General features: G+C 35.1%; 1 protein-coding gene across 2 annotated transcripts in view; it reads left to right on the forward strand.

Annotated features, from left to right (window-relative positions):
• The window catches only part of Indy (tricarboxylate transporter protein I'm not dead yet), a 128927-nt gene extending 103997 nt beyond the window's left edge, over positions 1 to 24930 (forward strand). Inside the window, exons 5-18 of one of the 2 annotated variants that reach the window (XM_089645207.1) lie at positions 2838 to 3103; positions 3782 to 3896; positions 6036 to 6133; positions 7955 to 8019; positions 9095 to 9155; positions 9546 to 9668; positions 11329 to 11443; positions 12255 to 12346; positions 12548 to 12645; positions 14709 to 14825; positions 20734 to 20826; positions 21429 to 21622; positions 22775 to 22912; positions 23879 to 24930. In XM_089645207.1, the coding sequence (XP_089501333.1) occupies positions 2838 to 3103; positions 3782 to 3896; positions 6036 to 6133; positions 7955 to 8019; positions 9095 to 9155; positions 9546 to 9668; positions 11329 to 11443; positions 12255 to 12346; positions 12548 to 12645; positions 14709 to 14825; positions 20734 to 20826; positions 21429 to 21622; positions 22775 to 22912; positions 23879 to 23998 (1695 nt within the window). In that variant the 3' untranslated portion in view covers positions 23999 to 24930. The remainder of the gene's footprint in view (positions 1 to 2837; positions 3104 to 3781; positions 3897 to 6035; positions 6134 to 7954; positions 8020 to 9094; positions 9156 to 9545; positions 9669 to 11328; positions 11444 to 12254; positions 12347 to 12547; positions 12646 to 14708; positions 14826 to 20733; positions 20827 to 21428; positions 21623 to 22774; positions 22913 to 23878) is intronic. The other variant, XM_089645208.1, reaches the window with a different exon arrangement.
• Positions 24931 to 27241: the final 2311 nt, after the last annotated feature.

Genomic DNA, 27241 nt, shown 5'->3' on the forward strand with positions numbered 1-27241 from the left:
AGTTGTAATACAAAATAATAATTATTTTATAAGCAATAATTATTCGCCTGAAACACTCATCCACATTGAAAAATCTCCTGATCAAAGATACATGACGCCAACGGGACTTGAACCCGTGTCCTTTCGATTTCCGGTCGACAGCTCTGACCACTGAGCTATGGCGGCTTATCTCTTATCCGCGAAATGATTCAATATATACTAGTGTTTCATTCAACAATTACTGCTTGTTACATTTTTTTTCCTGAAAACAACCAACTTTATTTTATATGAGAAAGGCATTGTAAGTGCTAACTCTCTCACTAGATGGCGTCGAGACAAACTGTCTACATTTTTAGGTGAAAATACTAGAACTTGTCAAATATTAATTATTATTTTTTTGGTAAACTAATGTATCTTTTATCAGGAGATTTTTCAATGTGGATGAGTGTTTCAGGCGAATAATTATTGTTTATAAAATAATTGTTACCCTTTGTGCTATGCATAAAAAATCTTGTCTTAAAAACATTAGTTTACCAAAAAAAATAATAACAAAATAATACATAAAAAGGGAACAAAATTGCGAAGCTCAAATTTCGCATGACTTTTGCAGATTTTATGACAATTTTAAATAGTGCTCGATGAATAGCAATGGTTCACAAAGCCGACAATCTTGCACAGGTAGTGCCATAAAAATATTAATCCGTCCCTAACGGAATATAAAATTCCCGCTCCTTTGTTACTACTTGAGAATAATTATTGCCGTGATCGTTATAACCAAGTTCGACTGTATATATAAACCTTCCAGAAGAAATTCTCTAAATGATAGTGAAAACCCTATCAAAATCCGTTGCGTAGTTTAGAAGAACTAAGCGCACAGACGAACGCAGATAGCGACATTATTTTATACTATTTAGAGATTAGAGAAATAATCTTATTTGAATGCTTTTATTTTTTTTAAATACATCTTTTTGCATGTCACTTTCGTTATTCAATCAATCGGAAATCAATTAATGCATATCTTGGAAGCGTAAATTAACCTACTTTCCAACGTCCGATCGAGCATGACACTCGGCAGATAAACCCGTAGTCGACGACAATGCATTCTATTAACTTTTAGTGGCAACCACATACACACGAAGACATATACGCATGTCTCTGAAATAAGATGTCATTACAGCAGTGAATATATGAAATATGTCGGTCCTACACGATCGCCATTTCTAGAGGATGATAGAGTTGTCGACTCGTCAAACCAATTTTTAAAAATATCTAAGACTTTTAAAAATAGATGTATTATAGTAAAAAAAAAAAATTTATGTCTTGATTTTTTTCTATTTTTATGCGGGTAAATAAAACTGATTTTTTTATTTTCATTGCATTAACTTTAAAACCATATTTGAAAGTTTATGTAACATATTTTAGCTTTCAAGTTTGCAGTAAGTATCTTGATAATTTTGTGGTTTGGTGACTTTTGCCTGAACAGCGACTATATGTGGTTTGAACCTAACCCCCTTAATTAAAAATGCGGTGAACAGTAAAAATGGCTTTTGTTTAGTTAAAACGGTTTTAAACCAGGCTCAAGGCCGGCTTTACCACACCAATGTTAACGGGCGTGTAAGAATCTAATTAGTAAGACGGTATGGGAGAACGATCAGAACAAAATGGTAAATCCTAATCCTCTCCATAACCAGGTCCTCTATCATTGCACAAACACCGTTTTCCCACTATAATGATGAAAGTATGAGGAATTCAAATATTGTCAGATTATTCCTAACTCGGGAATGTTTATCATTCATAATATATAATGTAATCGACCAGCTAGGTCTTTTACACAGACTGTAAGATAGGGGGCCGGTCAGTCCGTAGTTAGCCGCTAGGTCCGGGTAGAAATCTGCTTTACCCATGCTCGGGTCGGTAAAGGAATCTACTTTTATCCTTGCTCCGGTCGGTACAGAAATCTGCTTCTATCCTTGCTCCTGTTGGTACAGGAATCTTCTTTATCCTTGCTCAGTTCGGGGCCGGAATCTGCTTTATCCTCGGTGCGGGGGGAAGCAGGCAGGGGCAGAAATCCAGGGGGGAGCCAAGTCAAAGAAGTATCCAAGTTGAGATCCAGAGAGAAGCAGTCAGGAAGAGCAGAGTAGAGTAGCTGGTGGCGGTCCAAGGCAGAGAGAGAGAGCTGAAGGCTGGCGCGCCGTATTTATTGTGCAATCCCCCTCTCCAGACTTTGGGGAGGTCGGGGTCGACGCGCTGCCTTCATTCGCGGGTTGTTGATGATCCGCAGGCTGTGACGTCCGCTAAAATTTAATTAGCGGAGGTCACAACCTTTGGAACTACTCTACTCTTTATGCTCTTTTAATCGATCCTAACCACTCCTCCCCAGCATTTTTATTTATTAATCAGTTGTACATAATTCATTCGGTGTGGGGGTCCCCGGCCCAACATATTCAGGGGAAATCGTAATTAATTTTCTTATATTTAATTTTACACAAATTCTTATTATCTAGTTATGCTAAGGAGAGTCCGGCCGTTTTATCAATGTCTTTTATTTCGTAATATCTACGGCCGAACTCTCTCAAAATTAGTCTAAACATTTTAATACATAGTCAATTCAAACTATTTCCCCGTACAGCGTTGCTTAGGGGCGCGTTGATTGGTCCGGGCGGTCGCCTGGGCCGGCCGGGCGTTTGCGGTGAGGGGAAGCGATGCGGGGGCGAGCGGGACTCGAGGTATCGAAGCCCCACGTAAGTTCTAAAACCACGCTCACGCTCGGCGCTTCGACCATTACGAAATGACGGCCGCCGGGAACGGTACACACCGTCCGGTACATATAATTTGAATGATTTTTTTTTGTTTCCCAGCCCTTCAAATGCATGTACGTGGTGCTGCTGATGGCGGTTTACTGGGTGACAGAGGCACTGCCGCTGCCCGTGACGTCCATGCTACCAGTGGTATTGTTCCCCACCATGGGCATCCTGGAGTCAGAGTCCACATGCAAGGCTTACATGAAGGGCACCAACATGATGTTCATCGGCGGCCTCATGATCGCCGCTGGCCTGCAGCACTCCAAGCTTCACAAGCGGGTGGCGCTCAAGACCATACAGATTGTGGGCTGCTCGCATAGGAGGTATGCATATTATATATAATCAGTAATTTACTTTTTATGTTAATATTTACCATGCACCTTACATTTTCTTTTTATGTTCATATTTTTCATATTCCTTACTTTTGCTTTTAATCTCGATTTTTGCTGTTTACTCTAGACACGTATCAATAGCTTTCTTTATCTTCTGTGTTATTTGTATTTGTTGTACTATATTGATTCATTTTCTTCTTGTTTTATTATTTTTATATCTTGCTAGAGCAATCCCGATGAGTTACAAAACTCATTGTAGGACAGGAGTAACTTACAAACACATAGGTGGGATTTAGTGGGTACAATTTTACATATTGCTATAGTGCCAATATGGATAAACTGAATTGCATATCCCAATCATGTAGTTGGGAATAAATTATTTCTATCATTAGTATGTTAATTTTAATGCACTAATGTAATTTTAATGCACTAATGTAATAAATAAATAAATAAAAACATGAAATAGGTAAAAAAAACTCGGCCAACTTATCCGATATATACTTTTCAAAGGTTCAAGTACTGAATTGTAAACTTGGACTTTATAAATAAATAAATTGAAAATATAATTTTGACGGTTTATCAAGAGGATGGTGAGATAGCGTCCGAAGCAAATAAGAAAACACCATTGTTTAAAATTTTCTTGTAACGCAATATTTTTTTAATTTCTAGATTAAACTTTGGACTAACATTCGTAACAATGTTTGTATCCATGTGGATCTCCAATGCAGCCGCTGTCACCATGATGGTCCCCATCACCGAGGCTGTTCTTGAAGTACTGGAACAGGTAAATAAATCTGTTTTTAATGGTAATATTAGCTTCCATTTTTAATGTCTCAAGCACTCAAACCCCTCAACACCGTTCTTCAAATTTATGTAACAATTTAAATTTGTTTTTTTTTTTTACTTGTATTGCTAGTCGATTCTGTTTCCTCTTCAGAACACGGTTCCATGATATTTCATCAAAATGACAACTAAACACACCTTTAAAAATGACCCTTGAATATAAAATAGTTACCTATGTAACCTATTTAACCTAGTTTTTGTTTCATCACTTTTCATGACTTTATATCACTTTTTGTAGGTGTGTTGAACTGTCATTTTGATGAGATACCCGACCACCTCAGAACACATTGCAATTTTTTTCAACTTAGGAGGCAAATCTAATTGTTATATACAGACTTGGTGGTACTGTGAGGATCTCGATAATAGAACGCGTGTGCGGATAGAATGTTTATTTACACTTTACAACGGATTGTCAACTACTATCTTCTTAGCTGTCGGTTGGGAAAAGAGAGCGAGCAGATGCATCCATCATCTTTTATACGTCGATCTGTCATCTCGCTCTTACATATTCAAAAAGCAGGCGTACCACCTAAAACCTTTCTTACACTAATAATCCCATAGACATTCAAATTTATATTATAGACCAGCCAGTCAGGGAAAGGGAAAAAACCAAGATACGCGGAGTGGGGAGGCTGCGTGACCGACTACATTTTCGTGATTTTTTAATATATTAAACTGACAGAATACAGGCAAGTCACATTGTAATAGTCACCATTTAGTCCTCGAGAGTAAAATCTGCTTACAAATTACTAGTCCTTTTTACAATGGCGTTCAAATTTTAAATTCAAATTTAATATTTTGTTACACTATTTAGTTAAACACTTATAATTTACCCACCTCAAAAGTCCCACAGTGGACTGTGCTGCAAAGCGATGTCATGGTTTATTCAAAGTGTTTTCGAACCCTCCTCGTTCCAAATATATGGTCACGTGCGTTGCCTCCTGCTTATCGAAATGATACCTAGATTTTATGTTTGGGCAAGTCTATCAATTTGGAACTCATGTTATGGAAAAAATACCACATGGTAACAAAATCTTGGGGATGAAAAACAAAAACTTCTTTAACGGGAACTTTGTAAATGTACTTTTCTGTAGTACCTACTTTTTTTTTATTTTTATATTTACTCCACACAGGAGGCCCTGAAGAAAATAATTTCCCTCAGGGCCTATGTCATCTTTGGGGATGCTGTGTGGAGGGTCTTTTTGTGGAGAGGAAGGAGTGAACATGGGTCTTGAAGAGTCCCATGTTGTAGGAGGGAGGAAACACAGAGGCCGGCAGTTCGTTCCACAGCCGAGCTGTTGAACTTAAGAACGAATCGTAGAAGCGACCCGTTCTCATGTGACAAGTGTCAACTGTGTACAAATGTTGGGCGCGCGTTTGGCGTGTATCCCGACTACGCACCGGTGCCGAAGGGATCAATGACGCTAGTTCCTCAGAGCATCTTCCATTGTAATACCGATAGAACAAGGACAGCATACCTACCCTGACGCCTGTGCTCTAAAGATTGCAGTCCGTTTGTTAGGATTGGGGAATCTATCAAACAAGGATTGTTAGGATTGGGGAATCTATCAAACGGACCGCCCGTTTCTGCACAGAGTCAAGGGTTTTTTTCAGGTATTTTGGGGCTCCAGACCAGAGATGACTGCCTAATTCGACAGTAGGGCGCACTTGCGATTTGTACAGGGTGAGCAGTTGTGTACTATTAAAGTATCTGCGGGCCCTGTACAGTACGCCCAGCTTCTGAGAGGCCAACTTTACTCTGGCTTCGATGGAGCCCCCGTACCTACTACTAAAACCATAGATAACAGAAACAAGTGAGATGGGCCATTATTAGTATGAAAACACTTGTACACGCATACTACTTATATCGTATCTACACACAGCTTCGCCCTCCTTTTTTATTACCTGTACAACAATATGACTGTGACCAAAGTTTTCAAAATTTTGAAGTTTCTTCGGCCAAGAAATTGTTTCTGCCGGCATTTTGTTTTACTCTACTTTGATTTTATTTTCCTTCCGACTGTTCAGTACAAAATAAGAGTAAATGTAAAATGTAGTTAATGCGGTTGTGGCGTTCCAGCAAGGACTTGGAGACATGTACATCAAGAAGAAGCGGGATCCCGAAGAGGCCAACGGAAAGAGCGGCGAGGGAGACACCGTGGCTGTTGAGGATGAAGAGTGCGTACCCATTCTTTATTCAATCTCTAACTCTCTTTAATAAAACTAAATACTTGCATAACCATTAACTATGTACTAGATATCATTCGTGAACACGATATTGTGAGATGTGATATGACACATGTCCATTCAACAGCGCCCCTGAGGTGATTTTTCATGAAAACGGCGCTATATAAATTTGCCATATATTTTATTATTATTGACTTTGTTTTTAAAGGAGATTCACAGGTTTTTTTCCCACAGATAAGAAGTGTTTATATACAGGGTGTATCGGCACGTACCCGACAAACTTTAACCAGCTATTCCTTAGCACATTTGGAGTAAAAAATCTTATGTGCACTTTGCTGTCCGGTAACGTTTTTTTTTAATAAAAAATTTATTATTCATATTTTCACCACATGTCACCACTGTTTTATCCCTTGTCAAAGTTTGAAAACCCATCTGGCAATATTTTATTCGAATTCCTTTGAATAATGCACGTGTGTACCTATATTGGCGCACTTTTACAATCACAACGAAATGGCACGGCCCCTTTCGTCTCATTTTTAACTATTATTATTTAGTGTGTGCGAAAGAGCGAAGACGCTTTTCGACATACTTGCTTATAACAGCTGTTGAACACGAAAAGCAATGCCAATGACAGTGATGTAGTGTGGAAATTTTTAATTTTTTTTGTTTTTAATTGAAAAAAAAATGCTACCGGACAGCAAAGTGCCGATAACATTTTTTACTCCAAATGTGCTAAGGAATAGCCGGTTAAAGTTTGTCGGGTTAGTGCCGATACACCCTGTATTTATAAAAATATTATATATCTGCCTAAGCAGTTTCTCCGGAATAGCTAGTTATATTCAGAGAAATGATTTTTTTAGTGGTATCCTTAATCCCTCCTAAATTTGTTTGCTTTTGGAAACAGCTCATAAGGTCTCATAGAAATCGTTGTGTCTCCTTCACTGTCGTGGTGAGAAATATGATCTAAACGGTGTTAGAAAGAGAAAACACCACGCTTTATATTCAAATCCAAAAGTTAACTACTGAAGAATTAAAATGTACACCTATGAAACCAAAGTTTCTGACTGCAATTTGAAACAAATTCAAGATATTTCCTTAATTTTTACTAATTATTTTTACACCAAACCACAAAAAAGTCAGGTGACGAAAATGTTTACGATAAATTTTTGTAATAAAATATGTGTTTTTTTTTTTTTTTTTCGCTCTCTGTAATTTTAGTTAGAAAAAACGTAAGATAAGAACATTTTATAAACTTTTTTATGTATGGATTCAAAATTTTCATATTTAAAAAATTATATGTTTATTTCTAATAATTGTTTTTGAAAGCGTATTTCATCACCTTTCATAAAAAATTATTAGTTTTCGGATGCGTTCAGAAATATTCCATTTGTTTGGATTTTATTGCAAAGCGGAAATATTCTGACCTCTGACAGAATTTGCCAGATGCCTGAGGGGTTAAGGATACGCTGATGAACAATTTATTGTATGTTGTCACTTCGTTTATAACTTTGTAATAACGATGTTTGTTTCAGTTGGGACTGAAAATCTTTGATCGAGTAATATTATGTGTATAGATATTGTACTATAAATAGTGTGCTATGTAAAATGAAAATTGATTATTATTGTGTTTATTCGTTCCATGTATCCCATGGAACAGACCTATGTAAGTGGCTTAGGAACGTAGACAATCCAGTAGTTGCATGCTGTAGAATTGTTAGCCATCACATTACTGATTTCTGCAGTACATATTGCACTGTTTGTTCAACTGGGGTGTACAATTATTGTTGTTACAAAATATTGTGTGACTTTCAGACCTCCATCACCGAGCAAAACAACCATCTGCTATTTCCTGAGCATTGCGTACGCCGCTTCCATTGGTGAGTTACAATTTCTAATATTAAATAATCAAAATACCATGTAATTTCGGTTGTGTGTGTGTCCTGCGTAACACTGGTTCAATGAACTCTATAACTCAGATTTAGTCAATTTTGTTGACTTAGCAGGGGTGCAAGGGTTCATGGGGTGAGGTTTATCTATGTCTTGGCAGCGGATGCGTTTGCCCACCTACTGCGCGGATCGAGAGAGACTGGTTGAGGATACCTTTTGTACTCTCCAGCTGGACTCTCTCTACCCATCATCTTGCACCGCAGAGGGAGGGATGGATTCATCTGTCACTCCTGGACACATTGACCCCCAGAATCCTATTCAGAATCCACCCTTCATATCTCTTTCCTTCCCAGATCTTCTTCTCCTTCCTCTCCTTCCTTTCCTTATAAAAACCCTCCACACAACATCCCCAAAGATGACATAGGTCCTGAGGGAAATTATTTTCCTCAGGGCCTCTTTTGCCCATCTCTTTGTTTCTCATGTAAAGTTACCAAAATGGACTGAGGTAATTTACTAATGGTGGCGATATGAGTTGTGTTTTATCTCTTGTGAAAAATTAGTTTCGCGGTGTTGCAAACCAAACAACAATACATATTGTTTAAGCGTACTCCTGAATGATCATGCTCAAAGCAAACAATTGAACAAAAGTGCTATTTAAAAACAGGCTCTCGGCCAAAATGGAAGCCTTGAAAGAAAATAAAGTAATCAAAACACTGGGTTCCAAAGACATTCCAAGGTTTTTTCATCTACCCGGTGGTTCAATTTCGATATTTTTCAAAGTACGCCAACGCACACCCTCCGCGAACTGAGACCGAATCGAAACTAGCATGTTCATAAGCAAACCTGTTCAGACATGCTAAGAACGCACATCCTTCCAGCGTCGCCTCCTGTAGCATGTTGATTTATAACTGGCCATTCGAGCATGCTTGATACTAGCAATGTAACAGACACACATGCCATTAAGTACCAATCGTTCAATAAGAGCGTACTTTCGTGCTACTTATGAGCATGTCTGTCCGTACCGCAACTCTCCTTTGCTCAATTGCTATTTTTTTTTTGTTACAGGTGGAACTGGTACTGTTGTCGGAACTGCCACCAATTTGACTTTCAAGGGTATCTATGAAGGGTTAGTATCATATTAGCTAAACTAATGAGTATTTACGACAGACTTGAATGATAATAAATTGAAATGCTTTCACAGGTGTTTAATTGCATCACCGGATTAAATGAAGCAGAAAAACGGCTGTTGATACCTGTTTCTACATTTCAACCATCTTATACCGAAACTAGTCAATCAAATGCGAATACATAGGTATCCTGCTTCTGTCTGTCAAGTTTCTCGCATACGCACTGGTGCTAATGAATATATTTTCAATTTTACATAACTGACTTGTGATTCATAATTTGTTGAATTTAAAACACGTTTATGTAAGGGGGATAGAATACATAATAATTTGTAGGTACATTTTGAACCCAAATGAAAGTTTTAATATGTATGCATGTTTTAAATCCGCAGTCGCTTCCCCAAGGCCCCCCAGATCGATTTCCCCCACTTCATGATGTACAACGTGCCCCCCATGCTGATCATGCAGTTCGCCATCTGGGTGATCCTCCAGGCCATGTTCATGGGCATGTTCAGGTAATATAAGGAACATTTTTACAATACTAGAAGTCGGGATTTTTTCAGAGCAGAAATTCTGGGACTAACTACCATTTGTATTCCTCATTTCCCAGAATACTAATGGAGGGAAATAATTGTGCAGAGTCAGTGAACATCTTCAATTTATCACCTGACAAATACAAAAGTTTGTTACTGAGGCAGTTCAGTTATGTATAATACAGTCCCTAAAAAGGGCATTAATAAATAAATAAATATCAAACACTCATCAAAGAGCAAACGTGTTCGACATTTTCACAGATGCAGTGCATACGCAAAAGATGCGCAATAAATATGGGATCTTTGCGGTACCACTTTAGGAAGAGAGACATTTCTGCCGTCAAAAGTAAAAACACAGTATTGTCATTGAGAGTCTCAAGGACCATACTGTGGTTTTACCTATGACGGTAGAAATGTACAGACTGAAAGTATGTTCCCATTCCCATGATGCTTAATGATTAAAGAGAGATGTTAGCACAAAAACCAACTCTAAAACAAACAAACAAACAGTTGATGTCACATGGTCATATATTTATTTGATGTGCATTGGTTTACCATGTGCTTGGCTTTTTTTCTAAATCCAACCCATCAGGCTAATTTGTTCACTTTTGGGGACAGCTCATAAGGTCTCATAGAAATCGTTGTATCTCCCTCACTGTCATGGTGAGAAATATATTCAAATCTAGAAGTTAACCAACCACAGAAGAATCAAAATGTACCTCTATGAAAGCAGAGAAATATTTATGAAACTTTGTGAATTTTTTTATTTATTTGGATTCACAGACATAGGAATTAATAGACGAGAAGATAATGGCGAGGGGTTAAATCAACTGTTGAAGAACGAAGGGAGTGAAGCTGACTGTGATTCGTCAATAAATCAATCTGACAGTAAATAGGCATCTCGCATTATAATATCACCATTTACTTCTTAAAAGTAAAATCTGCTTTTGAATGAATAGACATTTTTACATGGGAGCGCAAATTACTCGCCACGTTATGAACTAATTTGCGAAGTCCAAATTCGGCAAAGTAAATTTCTTCTGTTTGCAGAGTCGTAGTTAGTTTCAGAGTATTTAGTTAAGACACTTTTACAAATGTTTCATAATTTACTTACCCCAGTAAACAACGATGAGCACACTTGAGAATCGCTACATTGTGATGTGATAGTATATGTTTCTAAAACTGATCCATATAATACGGTGTGAATAAGCTTAAAATAGAGTAAAATAATGCTTACTTATGGAATGTAATACGACAATTGGGTTTATTCTCTTTTTCACATCTATTTTTACAAGTTTTCATATCACAAGTCAACATTTTGCCGTGTTATTTCGTAAAATGAACCGATGATGCCTCGACCATAGTTCGCACAAGAATGATGACGTCACGTTTTCAAATTTCACTTGAGGCCATACGCGAGCCCAGCCGGCTCCAATGGAACCGGTTTGGGGAGTGGGGATAATACGCTTTTAATCACTTAGGGCAGGTCTACTAATATTCATATGTCTATGTTTGGATTTTATTTCAAAGCGGAAATACACACAAAAGAATAAGAACATGCCAAAGGCCAGAGGTGTTAAAGAAAATCAAACTGTCATTTAAGAACTTTTTGAAAATGAATTTGTTTTTTTTCTGTCCCTAGGCCCAACAGCCAAGACGCCAAGGATGTGAACCTGGGAGAGAACGGAGCCAAGATCGCCAAGAAAGTTGTAGATGATCAGTACATCGCTCTGGGACCAATGACATGGCACGAAACCGTTAGTACTATATTCTACCACTTTCGAATTCGTATTATAAACTCCCAATAATTTTAAATACATCTATTTGAATTTCGCTCTTGTTTTCCGAATAAATATGTTTTATGTATGTAGGTAATGATATCAATTGTGAAGCAAGAAAATACTTCATAATAATTATGTAAATAAAAAAGAAGAAAAAAAATTACTAACTAAGGGGGTACTTCACCATCCTCTTGATAGCTCATCCATAGGATAACGTGTATTAATAAATAAACAAAAAAATACTAGCAATAGATGGAAAACTCAACTAACTTATCTGATACATAACCACTACGCATAGGATAGAGTACCGAATATTAAACTCGCACTTTATAAATAAATAAATTCACAAACCATCAGAGAAATATTCTTTTATGGACCTCTTGTATTTGGTAAGATCGCAACTGAAAATATCCACCTTGGACAATACGCTATTGTAATTATTGTATAGTCTGTTCAGGAAAGAATTCTGCTTAGAGTTCGTTTTGCATTGATCCACCCTGAACAGGACAGAAGAGCGTGTAAATATATATATATGGCAAGACGCTAATATAATTTAATAACAATCGATTATTTAAATTAAAAATTAGTTAATTTTCGGCAGTCAAATCAAAGCTCCATAGCTTGTGATAGAAATGATGTTGCAAGCCTAAAATATTTGTGTTGATCTAATGATTCCAGACAGAAGAAGCTGTGCAAATTTCACTATGCTAAAGCTCACCGTTGCTGCTTTAGCACACGGGCTTTTATTTATTTGGTTCATTTTACTAATAATTTATTGTTATTTCAGAGTGCCGGTCTTCTCTTCATCTTGGCCGTGTTCTTGTTCTTCCTGAGAAGTCCCGGCTTCATGCCCGGATGGGCTGACGTCATGTCAGACTTGTAAGTATTATCCATTTTGCATACATACAGTCTGATGACATTATTTATCTAGGGCAAACGGACCCCCTCAGTTTATCTCTATCCGAAACTAAACGAAAAAGTCACACAATGTAATACGATTGACCGAAAGAATCTTCAATCATATCTGTTGGTATATTTGTTGGTCTATTCTAATCTGTTTGTTGTTTTCCACCCTTCCAGAAAGGTGAAGGATGCTGTGACGGCCATGTTCATAGTCATCATGATGTTCGTCATTCCGGCCAACCTAGACTTCCTCAAGTTCTTCACCTACAAATCAGGTATCAAACAACACATCGCAGCACTTGTAAATTATATTAATACTGTATTTTATTGTACAACTCACTACCTAACTAGTTTGAAGAGTATTAACCCCATTCAGATCTTGCATTACAAATACTTGAATTGTTTTTTAACAACATAGCAATGAAAATAAAACATATTTAAGTATTTTCAACTGCTTCAACCCTTTTGTAAGTTAGGTTAGTTTTATATTCATGAATATCGAAGACTGTATTCCTCAAATGGATTTCTATGCAAACGTTTTCCTCTTCTTCAATGTCGAATATCGTCAATGAATAAACTATACCGCCCAAATGTAACTTCTCGCGAACATTTCATATCTCTATGGCTGGCTTTACACACGTAAGTATTTTCTTGTAAGTCTAAAAGCTTACGTAAGTGACTTATGGCAAAATTACCAATGTAAATGACATTATAAGTTACTTACTGTAATTTAAAGCAAGTTACAGAAGTCGTAAGTGGTATGAGTTTCAGACATGTCTAATTGTGTCCGCGCGAATTGATGAAGTTGATAAGTTGAAACGCCTACCGTAAAAAGTGGTACCTAAACGCCGCGATGCGAGACGCTAAAAATTTAAAAACAGGTTTTTGTAGGATTTTTTTTTCTATAAAAACTAGTATACACGCCTCACAACGTTGCCCAACTGGGTGGTAACATAGCTCCCCTACCTTTACACTGTACAGTTAGGGGCGCTCTTGTGAGGTGTCACATAAACAAAGTATTTATTATTTGAACTAAAATCTGATTAGAATAAGTGGATAAGTACATTATAATCTCCAGAAAACAATATAAAAAATAAAACTCAAATTAGCTCTATGAAAATGAATTTTAACAGAAATAAAATTTTCTGATACCAAAAACTGAAGAGATGTCATTTATTTTTCAGGTGGTAAAAAGTTTTCCGAAAATGAGCATTTTTCTTTTTGATTAGCCATTTCTGTTTTTAACATGACGTGTTGGAATTCGAAGTGAGTTGATGTCATCTGGCTTTCATTCGGATAGAATTAAAGAACTGTTATTGGTCCCCCATTCAATTCTGCCGTTAACGGCACAAAAGTGCCTTGACTATTTTTTTTCTCAAGCCAACTTCTATTCCAACACAACGGGAAGCCATCTTACCGCATATAAACTTACAGGTGTATCGGTCGTTGTGAGCACTTATATGAGTTAAACTTTCAAACATCTTTTGTGAGCATTAATTGCCATAAGTTGTACGAATATGTAAAGCACTTGTGAGTAACTTTAATAAGTCTTAATTTTACTTGGTGTAAAGCTAGCCTAAGGAATTCAATAAAAAACATCTACATAATTTCACTGCTGTTTAATATTTCCCTTGATGTAACTCAGGGCACAAGAAAATCTTAGCATCATATTTTGTATGTAATTACCCGTGCTCATCACTTTTTTTTTACATGTTTATTTTTCAAAATAAATATCTGATGCCACGCATCACTTTTTTTGTTAAAGTGATTATATATATATACAATATAAATAACGAATACGGCTTAAATGCCAAGAATCTCATATATAAAATCCTGATATAATTTTTAACTATTGGACGCTACAATTTATTCCTCGATATCCTTTACTCATTTAGCTCACTAAAACAAAATTGAATTTTCTACACACTAGCTTTAGTTATCGGTTAAATGTACAATATTTTTTCCATAAAAAAATTGCATAACATAAAAAAGTGTTGGCTAAAGGATAAAGCGACAATTTGATAAATTTATTCTTTATAATCTTCAATTAACAATATTCACTCAAAATTGTTTCATAAATCAGCAGAAAGGAGAGGAAATCATATTTGTTACATTACATTCTTCTTTAGGACTTATCATGTGACAACTTGCATATTTTTAAGACAAGAAGTAATTTTTTTAAAGGGTTGAGCCGTTTAAAAAAAATCTTTGATCTTTGCTCTGAATGGGGCGTAACGCTTGCGAATGCCGTGTTTGTTGACTTGTCGTGTTTGATCACTAATAAACGGTTGGCCCCGTGCGCCCTCCGATATTACCCCCTCCTTGCACCATATTATAGTTCCTGTCGTGGAGAAGCAGAGCGCGTCTCGCCTCAGCGCCTCGGAGAAACAAGAAGCCATCGCCGGAGGAGCCGCAGAAGGCAACACGCTGATGGATAAAGGGCCCGTCCGTAAAGGTACCCACGAAACAACGGTGGTGATCAGTCCTTCTACATATGTTGTGTTCCTTCGCTTAGTTTCACATTTAGACTATTATTCTAGGTGTCTGTTGATTGTGAGTCCGTGTTGTTGGTGCAACCTTCAATGCTGGTTTTATAATTTACCTAGTCAAATGTAGACCTAACCTAACCCACCTTAACTTGAACCATCCTAACCTAACCTAGTTTAACACTCTGAGATACAAATTAATTATTTGGTGATGACAGCAACAAAAATAACTCAATAATACATAAAATTGTGTTTTAAAGGTCTACTGTAATTCAAATGAAGACAAACTATATTTTAATACAATATCAGAACGTCGTTGTTGATATTTTTTGTTGCTGGTATTGTACAGTAAGAACTTGTTATTTTGCAGTTCATTATTAAAAATTAAAATTTTGCATTTGGTATTTTTTTATATAAAAACCCTTGACAAGCATGGTGCTTACAGTTATCAAAGTTTACAAATCTCTAGTTTTAGGCCCGGTTGTTTCACAAAATTTGAACAATTCATCCAATAGTTAAAATTCAAGTTCTGTGAAAGTTCTATTATTATTTCATCATGGGCTGGTTATTTTACAGCACTTGAATAATAACGAAACTTGACAATTAACTTTGAAATTTGATGAATTGTTCAAATTCTGTTAAACAACCCGTCCTTAATTTCAAATCTCAGATGGTTAACCCATTCAACCTAACCTAACCTATCCTTACCAAACCTAACCTATCCTAATTGAAGGTTGGAAATTGATTCTCTACTCTATGTATTTCTAGACGGTTGCTTGGCTAATTTAACAGATGATTTTTTTATTTCGTAAAAGATTTTAAACCTGTAGGCGACCAAAGTGGCTTGCAAATACATATACATTCAAGTACACATGACTTTTGATGTACGTTCAAAAGCTATGACGAAATGAAGGTTTTTTTTATGGTTTCGACTATACATTAATAAAACTGAATATATGTAAGTATTTGCAGCAATAATTGCCGCCCTACGGATTTAATTTCTGTCCTCTTTTATGATCTTATTTCAACTACCTTCTATACAATTCTCCTCTTACGTAACTTTTATTTTTTTAAACATAACGCATCTGAAGGGACTCTTTTGTTTGTTGTTTTCTCCCTCTAATCAGTGTTCTAATGTCATTCTTTTAATTTTTTTAAGAAACTACATAACTTTTAACGATGTATGAATTTTTTAATATTTTGAGTCAAAACATAATCTGAATACTAAATAGTAACATTGTTTGTAAAATTAACAAGAATAATAAATTGTTGATTTTCAATTAACATTAAAAAAAATATTACTATTTGATCTTCGAATAATCTCGTGCTCTTCAGCATTTTGAAATTACTGTGACGATAATTTAAGCATGATACAGTGATATTTAAAAATAGTCAGTTTCACAACAATTAACCTTTTCACTGCTAACCGCATCATATGGTGCGAAAATAATCAAATTCAGTAATCCCTCATCATTCTCAGCTTAAAAGCTCGCATAAACTTGCTGGGCTTTCTCGTCAAAAGAAAGATTTAAAGTGTTTTAAAATCTTGTAAAAAGTATGAAACACGTCGAGAGAAATATAAAGCTCTATATTGCTGTGGTAAGTAAAAACACAGGATTTTCCTTGATAATCTCTACAAAGGTGCTGTTTTTACTACACATTTAGTTTTATTAGATTATTCTAATTGGATGTTTTGTATTTCTGTATGAATGGATTCACATAGAAATATATTGATATTACACTCAACTGTTTTTATATCCGCCTCTAGTCAAGTTATGTGGCTTCGCTATCAGCGCCGCATTACAGGAATCTAATCCAAGCATTAATGAGGCATTACTGTAATTGTTTTTATTCAACTTATTATGTAGTGAACAGGTTAAATCCCAAGCATCCTTCTCGAAATAAGAAAGCTACAATGTTTTGATGTGCGCTTTTGTCAAAGCTTGTTAGGATAATAATGCTATGCAACGTTTTGGTGAATGTCCCCATACAATTAAATGTGTGTTTTTGAGCTTGCAAAATCTACCTTAATTAATTTTTTAAGTCCCCGGCTTTACTTTAGGAAAGGTTTAAGATTAATTCCCTTTTTGCTTTTTTAGTGAAGTCCCAGTTTTGTGGAGATTCTAAATATTTACTTGCTTCATTTATTCATGTATTTGAAATTGTTTCTCTGACAACCCTTTTAATTTATAATTTGTAATTTTGAAGTAGACAATTGATGATTATATCCTGCCTGCATTTTAAAACATGTTTTGTGAAACGTCTTTTTATGCATGTGTTTTTTTATTGATTTGCGATGAATAAGAACTTTATTAAGCATAAATATCCAAATTGATACACCAGCTCATCAGGGAAAGGAAAACAAATCAAGTTGCGCAGAGCAGGGAGGGGAATCTGATGTTATACAGGCAACTCATATTATAATATCACTATTTAATACTCGAAAATAAAATCTGCTTACAAATTACTAGTCCTTTTGAGAATGGCGTGCAAATTACTGGCTGCGTGAAAACCTTAATTACAAATCCCAAATTGGAAAATAAAAATTTGGGCTTGTTTCCAAAATCGAAAATTTTGTTACACTTTTTACAAATGTGTTATAATTTACTCACCTCACCTATTTGTGTATCGCTATGCTACTCGAATCGTAGATGAATCGGTTAACAATGAACATTCAGACCCTGCGCAGAAAAATCCAACAATACAAAACATTGCCTTACTTTGGCAAACTTTACTTTTTGCGCAGGGTCTGTTTATTTAAATGTGCGCTCTTCAGCGGTCAACACGACTGATATCGTAGTTTATTCCAACTATTCTCAAACACTCCCGGTGCCAAAAATTTGGTCAAGTGGTTTGCCTTCAGCTCGTTGAAATGATTCCCAGATTTTATGTTGAGGCAAGTGTATCAATTTAGATGTCTATGTTAAAAGTCAAAACCTTCAAATAATATTTTATTCATCTACTTTAACAAATTTACATTTGAGGTTATTTTTATCCTAATTAGATATGCATTTTTCACAAAGCTACCTACTGATTTAATAGTGTTTGATAATTATTTAAAATTTTGATTGATAATTAGTTGAACTAAAACTAAATTTAATAATATACGTAGAGGTGATATTTTACAAAAACGGCGCTATAAAAATCATTCAAATTTTATTATTATTATAATAACTTATAATTTAAGACAATTTTTTCTTTTGACCGACAACTTCATTGGTGGTGAGGGAAAGCTAAACCATGTGACTAATCTTTAAAAAAAATTTTTTTTTCGAAACTGCATAAATAAATTTTTAAGCAATACTGATTTTTCCTTTCCACTTTTTCTTGATGTCTCATAATTATTCTTTTAGATGTTACTTTTTTTTAATTTCATAATACATATTTCCTTTTAAAGTTCTGCATTGTTTTTGGAGACTCACAGAACAATCATTATTCAAAGGTGTTAAACTACTTTTTTTAAAAAAATATTTACGATATAAAAAGTGGCTTAATGAATTTTTTTTTAATTCCATTTACAGTCAGACCTCATCAATTGAAATTAAAATCTGTTGACATTTTTTGATTTATAGCAAAATCATTTGTCACTAAACCGAGCTATGAAACCTATTGACGCGGTATGGCTGTACTTTTTTTTCCATTTTCTACATTTAGAATTGCTCTCCTGTGTTTAGTTTTTATTTTGTTGCATGACCAACTTATGTACGAAAATTCTCACCTTTATAAAATTACATACTGTCCTCTTATTCAATAAGTCTTCAGTCCTGATTTTGTCATCATATCTTATTTGTTTTATCCTTTTCTCATTATTAATTTTGATTAAAGTGGAAAACATTGGTGAATTGGAAAAGGTTTTTTTCCTTATAAGATAATAAATTTTGTATAAAATGAGATAACCCAACCCCTTACTGGTATAATGGAGTAGAACTAAAATAATAATAAGCCATGTTTATGTTTTGGAATTAAAATTTTGGTTTGGAAAGGTTTCCATGTCTCATTTTGGGTTTGACAAGCATTCAATAACTCATTTTGGGTTCGACAAGCATTCAATGTCTCATTTTGGGTTTGAAGAGCATTCAATATCTTATTTTGGGTTCGACAAGCATTCAATGTCTCATTTTGGGTTTGAAGAGCATTCAATATCTTATTTTGGGTTTGACAAGCATTCAATGTCTCATTTTGGGTTTGAAGAGCATTCAATATCTTATTTTGGGTTTGACAAGCATTCAATGTCTCATTTTGGATATGGAAAGCATTCTAAGTCTCATTTTGTGTTTGAAAAGAATTCAATATCTCATTTTGGATATGGAAAGCATTCCAAGTCTCATTTTGAGTTTGAAAAGAATTCAATTTCTCATTTTGGATATGGAAAGCATTCTAAGTCTCATTTTGAGTTTGGAAAGCATTCAAAGTCTCATTTTGAGTTTGGAAAGCATTCAATGTCTCATTTTGGATATGGAAAGCATTCTAAGTCTCATTTTATGTTTGAAAAGAATTCAATGTCTCATTTTGGATATGGAAAGCATTCTAAATCTCATTTTGTGTTTGAAAAGCATGAAATGTTTCATTTTGGATATGGAAAGCATTAAATATCTCCTTTTGGGTTTGTAAAGCATTCCTTGTCTGATTTAGGGTGAATAGCCGCTGTGCCTGTCCATTTTTGTTGTTTGTGCCTGATATTGCCATTAAATTTGCAAACATTGTTTACAACAATACATAGTTATCTTTAATTACTTGATTTAAGATAGTACAAACTAAAATATTAGAACAGTGCATAATGTTTTTGATTTTTTCAGAATTATATATCTATAGAATATTTTTTTATTTATGTCACATCACAGGTCTGTTTTACTTTTTTGCTTATATCGTGTGCTGCTTAAAATATTGATGTGTTTCGCCTGTTGTGTGCTTGAAAACTGCTTTAAAAATTATATTGTGTTTGTCCATTAGAAATAAATAAGTGCATTTTTTTTATTTCCACTTAAATGATTGTGTTATTAGACCAGATAAACTCGTATTTCCTAGGCCTGTTTCCTTTAAATTATGTTTTCTGTACTGATTTCATGCTGTTATCATTTCATCCATCTACTTAGTATTTTATTAGTAGAATATTGATCTTTGTTAAAACCTTTTTTTTCTATCAATTTCTGCACAAATATTTCGGCTATAATGAATCCTCGGAGTAAATAATCCATATCGTGTGCTATATATTGATTGACAATTAATTCATACTCAAATAAATTATTTTGTAACAGGGGTTTAACTTAATCTAGTTCTACTTATTAGATTCTTATGCGCCGGTTCAGCGTTGGTATTATTTAAGACCGTTAATGTGATAATAAATCAAGTTTTTCATTATTTCGACCTATACTTATAATGTTTACACCATTCATAATTATACGAATGGGGGGGAGGTATTACGGGGTTTTGAATTTATTTTTTGGATTAAAAAACTAATGTTGAATAATTCGCGTTTTAATAACTTTTCTCTCAAATTATTCATTGATTGTCAATAATTACACATATTCAACCCAAAAATTATTCATTGATCGTCAATAATTACACATATTCAACCCAAAAATTATTCATTGATCATCAATAATTACACATATTCAACCCAAAAATTATTCATTGATCGTCAATAATTACACATTCAACCCAAAAATTATTCATTGATCATCAATAATTACACATATTCAACCCAAAAATGAAAATTCTCTTAATTATCCAATAGATTTGTTGATTGTCATTTCTAATCTTGAATTAATTCATTCTGAACGTTGATTGAATATGGATTGTAATACGTATGATGATTTGCTTCAGGGTTGAGCCGCGAAGTGAGAATGTTCCGTATTAATAGGTTTACTTTATTTACAGCGCCCCCCACTCTGCCCACAAAGCCCAGCCCTGGAATTGTCACCTGGAAGGTTCTCAAGGAGAAGATTCCATGGGGTCTACTCTTCTTGCTTGGTAAGATTATACCAATACAATGAAAACTCTGCATAATTCATAATTTTTCCAGAAATTAGATTCCGAAAATGATCTTCTACATATAAATCTATTTGAATTTCACTTTAGTTTTTCATAATGAATGAGTGCAAATTTTGAAAGCATCGATAGTGACATCAAATGCGTGGATAATGCAGAAAGAAAGAGTTGAATACTATTTTGTGGAACCAGAAGACAACACCCAATGACAACGTTGGTGAATTTTGCCAAAGTGACTAATCTACTCGAAAACATGCAAGCAATTCATTTTAGGGCTCAAAGTCAAGCAACATTATCTACAAAAAAACTTACCAAAATATTTGAGGGCTTAAAATCAAGCAACCTTATCTACACAAAAATATACCTATATTAAAAAAATTACTTGCATGTCTTTTTGTAGATAATCATACTTGACTTTAAGCCTAGAATTATTTTATGTTTTATGTAGGTAATATTGTTTGACATTACATCCTCATACTATCTACGGAGTTAGGTGAAACATGAGAGACAGCGCAATGGACAAATGTCTCGAGTGCTTACAGGAATTTTTCGGACTGTCTCTGTAACAATAATCCTGTCTCCAGGTGGTGGCTTCGCCCTGGCTGATGGCTCCAAGGCATCCGGCATGTCCGCCCTGATCGGTAGCTCGCTGACTGGTCTCCGAGTGCTGCCGCCCTACCTCATCCTGCTCATCATCGTCATCATCTGCGAATGCCTCACTGAGTTCACCTCCAACGTGGCCATCGCCAATATCATCCTGCCCGTGCTCGCTGAGATGGTGAGTCCTTTATCCACTTCACTCCTGGCAACACCAAATTCTTAATCACTATTATTAACTAACCATCTCGCCGTTTCCCTGCAAAGGGATTTCCCTGCGGTAGGCGGAGAGAACTGACCTCCAAATAACTCGGTCATTCACATTCATACATCGCCTCGTTTATACCCTTTTTTTATTGTGACTCATATGGCCTGACTCAAGTTTTTGGTTCACTTGATCGTGCCATGTCTTACTCGGGCGTCCCCGACTTTACCATTCATTAGATTTTCTTTGTTGAGTTTTTCCATGTTCCCAAGACCCAGGTTCACTCTTTCCTTTCGACAAAAAGACCCTCCACACATCCTCCCCAAAGATGACATTGAAAAAAAATGCCAGGTTATGTAAAAAAATAAATAAAATAATCTGCCCAGAGTCAAATATCTTACCCCTCTGCTGAGGAGCCATAGTTCATACAATATGCGTTAAGAAAATTAAGATAATATTTGTAGCTCTTAGTCGAAGTACGATACAGTTAAATATGACCGAAGGCGATAAAGTTGAATTAGCTCAGTGGTAGAGCAAAGCCCTGGCAAGGCTGAGGTCCTGGGTTCATTTCTTAGATGCGACCGAATCTTTTTCTGATTTTTCTGTTTCACATTTTTCATTTGAGAGTCGTTAATATTAATAATAATAATAATGTGTTTTATTATCTTTTTTATTGTAACAAATAGATATAATGATATCCTCACTGATATCTCCTGTGCTGAGGATTTCATTTACATATTATGTATAATTTAACTATGTATAAGAAAATTAATATTACAACAAATTTACATATGAATTTAATTATACCCTTCAATTATTTAATTATTGTCTTCAATGTCATCAATAAGGTTACTTTTGCACTATCTATCATAAAATTGCATTAGCACAATTGTACTGGCATCTGCAGATGCATCAGAAAAGGGACCAAATGTATCAAAATCCCTCAGGCAAAGAAAGGTTGACCAATACTGTACCAATCGCTCCCATGGGCGGACCAATCATGTATAATTTTAATGGTAACAAAAGCTCCTGGTAGCGAATATATTAGCTTCATAGCACCATGATTTCAGAATACATATTCAGTATTGCCATCGGATGACGTTATTAAGTGTATTATCTGAATTCCAGTCTGTGGCCATGGAAATTCACCCCATGTACCTGATGATGCCTGCTGCGATTGCCTGCTCCATGGCGTTCCACATGCCGGTGGGAACGCCGCCCAACGCCATTGTGGCTGGAGTGGCCAACATCCGCACCGGAACCATGGTAACCAACTGCCCATTCATTTACTCTTCTACTTTGACTTCTTTTCTATATCCTACCCTTATACTATTCTTATATTTTACTGTTTCGCGATATTCCCATCTTTTCTTTTAACCAGTGGACTGCAGTAGAGTCTCTGGAGAACATGTGAGCATTCTAATATTATCCTGCCATGCGATTTTGACTTTAATGATTCGAAAAATGTATGAAAAACATCGTTTGGGCTAATAAAACTACCGCCGACCAATCACGGGGCGTTTGAGCGTCTCACGGTCTTAATCTTTTTTGAATGACGATTTATTAATTATATGTGTAATTATATACAGGGTTTTCCATTAAGAGGTGTTATTTTGATATTCAAAGAAACTTTTCCCGTAAAAGATCAATGGTTTTGTTGCTTGTGTGGCACGTAGCGCCGTCTTGTTGAAAGTAAACGTTGTCCAGATCAATACCATCCAATTCCGGCCATAAAAAATCATTAATCATCTCTCGATAGCGCAATCCATTCACCGTAACTGTTGCTCCAGCCTCAGACCATAAACCGCACCAAACAGTCACACGTTGAGGATAGAGAGGCTTTTCAACAATAACTCTTGGGTTTTCCGAGCCCCAGATGTGACAATTTTGCTTGTTGACGAAGCCACCGAGGTGGAAATGGGCCTCATCACTCAAGATGATTTGCATTTGATTCACTCAAGTGAATTTTAATAATTTCAATGCGTTGTTGAAGCGTGTATTGTTCCATTTTTATTTGGCTTAGTTTCTACTTGTCAAATGTCAAAAAATGACAGCTTCAAAAGTAACATCTACCGAAATAGCGGGCTATTCAAAATAACACCTCTTATTGGAAAACCCTGTATAATAAAGTTATATGTTCAGAATCTGCGTTTGTTGATCTATACGAATATATTTAATTTTAAGCTATAATATTTTGCGCACAAGTTCCTTATTGTAATTTTTTTTTTTCAGGCTATTGCTGGCATCGGTCCCACACTCATCACAACCATCGTGACCTGGGCCTTCTTCCCCACCTGGGGAACCATCATCTTCCCCGACGTCCTCAGCTTCCCCGAGTGGGCCAAGTCATAAGCCACTTCCCCATAATCCCCACCCTTCTCATCGAGTACACACTCGTACAAGTTGGTTACAAGACCGCCATAAGTATAACAGAACTTTGCATGGCCTTATTGTGTTACCTTACTAATTATCAGTGTGTTAGATGAACATTACCGCGGTATTCCCCGTTTGGGATGATTTCCCGGGAATTTACCCATTACTACTCATTATACAGACAGAGTTGTACATAATTAGTCGAAACTTTAACCACAGATTCTTGATTGTATCATGAGTCTAATTATCATTGATTGTATGTCTCAAGAATCTTACCACAGATTCTTGATTGCATCATTAGTCTTAGCACCAATTTATTAGTAATTTCATAAATACAGACCAATAAATCTTGACGATGTTCAACTTGTATGCATTTAGAAATTGGTGCTTTAACTTTTTCCATAATATAACCAACAGCAAGTAATGACTTAGAATCGGGGTAATAAAGGACTTGATAAATAATAACTATTATTAAGATGGCTGCATAATTCGGCTAGTCTAACCTAACCTAACTTTTCCTCTCCCAATCCAAAACCCAACCTTAGTTAGTTGAGAAAGAAAACCCACTTGACTGCATACTGTGAATGTTTAGCCAATATATTACTCATTGACCTACAAAAGTTAGTGTGAATGTTCTCTTATTGAATCACTCCTAGTTAAGTAGTCAAACTAAATCATTATATCGTTGCGTTCACGGTAAAGCCTTCTTTGCTTTACCCGCATTTTACTCATGACGCTTACGTTCCGGCAAACTAATTGTGATTTTTTTTTATTCTTCTTGACACTTTTTCCCATCGCTATCGGTCTCTTGACAATTTTACGAAAACTATATTAAAGACTCTAACTCTGTTTATGCCACTGTAATTTATAATTACAGTCGTCAACCTTTGTCAGGGCTGATACATATTAAATGTTTTTTTCTGCCCTGACGAAGACATGCTTACGTTGACATGTTATACACAAAGTTACAGGTTGTGTACACGAAGTTACAGTGTGCATAAACAAAGTTTAGGTGTGTGTGTACACAAAGTTATAGTATATCATTTAAATAATATTATTTTCGGAGAATCTGCTTTGAGACCTAATTATATTTATCAACATTGATTTTTACAGTTTAGAAGACTTGTTTAAATACTTTGTTGTGATAAATGTATGTTAAGCTTAGTTACTACTGTTTAGTACAATTATTAACGTGCCGACTCTGTTTGAACAGAGTGACGTACATCGCACCTTTGTACGCAGATTATTCGAACTGCGTAAAGTTGTATAATATTTTAGGCGAATTTTTATTTTTATTTTACAAAAGTTTTAACTACTGTGTATTGTGTAGATACTGTTACAATTTTATTTTATTTGTAGAAATTACAAATGGACTGAATGTTTAATTTCAATTATGTAGGTTTTTTGTGTGTCCGGATGATATTCATAAATGCCCATTATTATATTTGATATTTTTTCGTTTTAATGTTTAAGATGGTTTTAATGTTGCAATTTATTGTATTTTTGTGCATTTTTCTGCTCAAATTAATTTCATTTATTTTTTACATAAGGCAATACTTTCATTATTTAAGCATTTTTTCATCAGACAAGATATATTTTTTTGTAAATAAAGTTAAATTTATTTTTTATATGCATTTTATCAAATCCCTTTAAAATCACAAATAATTTAATGTCAATTCAATGATAATTTTTACGTAGGTTTAATAGTTTTATTTTGGCTTTTATTTATGAATAGAATAGTTTTAATTAATGATGAAATGAATCAACATCATATGCATCTAGTGTAAAATTTTATGTCGGACTGCATTTTCCATTTTGGTTCAAAGTGGGCTGTATATAATTCATTTTGGTCCAAAGTACACCGTATATAAAGCTTATTTTGAGACATATTGAGTAATGAATTCAATCGAAGTATCATAATTTTGACCAAACTTGTGTGAAATAATGGATCAATTGAAAAACCAGTTGCTAGAAATCAGGGAAAGAGCTTTTGTATTGAGATTGACTCCAGACATCAGCTGGTCCTACTAAAACATAGAATGATTGTTTAATTAACTAAAACAGTGGAATAAGTCTGTTGACATTATTTTTCCACTATGTATCTTATGTATTTATTTTTCGTGTGTAAAAGAAAATCTTTCTTATGCAACTCCTAAAGTGAATTTCTTATTAATACAATATGTGAGGCATATTATATATTTTTAAAACAATAATTTGTATATTTGTGACTCATGAACTATGTACAATATATTTTTATTGTAAAATTAATAAATAAAAAATATTAAAAAATCATTTGTTTTATCTGCACATATCCCAGTGCCGTTCCCACCATCTTTCTTCCATATTTCCATTGTGAAAAGTTTTTGGTTAGTATTTATTAATACATAGCATTTTATATTTGTTTCGAGACTTGGTTGTTTTGATGAGCAGATGAATCGAGAAAGGAGTGAGTGCAAATATTAATATATGATGTAGGTTTGTGGAAGATGAAGTTGGGGACACCCAAAAAGATACGACACAATCAAGCGAATCAGATACTTGAGTCGGGTTAAGTCGAGAGTCAGAGTAACAAGAAAATGAAGAAATAACAGGCAAAAAAACTGTTCTTGCAAAATCTATTAGGATTAGTTTCATGCCAGTGAAAAAGCATGGTTTTGTTGAATAGCTGGCATGCTGTAACGGTTTATTTGCCTCGCCTGCAAGATAGAACCGTTACGTTTATCTCTGCTGGCTGGCGAAACCAACACTAAAGCTGTTAACGCCGCTCTGGCAACGTAAATTAAAGGAAGAAGACATGAACACGAGAGGATGGGTTTTTGGCCGGCAACGGGGACTTCAGTTACAAGCGGGCAAGCGGCTAGAAGACATCTTGGAAGGACTGGACGTGGAATCTCGAACGGAAATGGTCGCGTTAGTTAGTTTCACTTTTGATTGACTGGACAATATCTTCTTAAAATTACTACTAAATTTTGTTGAGATTAATCATCTCCGCATGGCGCCCTATAAATTATCACAGGTTAGTTGATCTCATGGTATTTTATGTCACTTTTGCGTAATTCTTAATGTTACAACTAAATTCCAAGTTGCTAGTGATCTTCAACCTAGCTCACGGCCTTGAGTTTATTATAACCATTATTAAAATTATTGAGTCTCATGTTTCTAAATTATGAATTAATAAATATTGTTAACTTTACTTTCTTTTATTCTTTCAATGCAATCCCT

The sequence above is a fragment of the Hesperophylax consimilis genome, chromosome 22, assembly GCF_061612785.1.
Source record: "Hesperophylax consimilis isolate HC1 chromosome 22, BYU_Hcon_1.0, whole genome shotgun sequence".
In the NCBI taxonomy this organism is placed as follows: domain Eukaryota; kingdom Metazoa; phylum Arthropoda; class Insecta; order Trichoptera; family Limnephilidae; genus Hesperophylax; species Hesperophylax consimilis.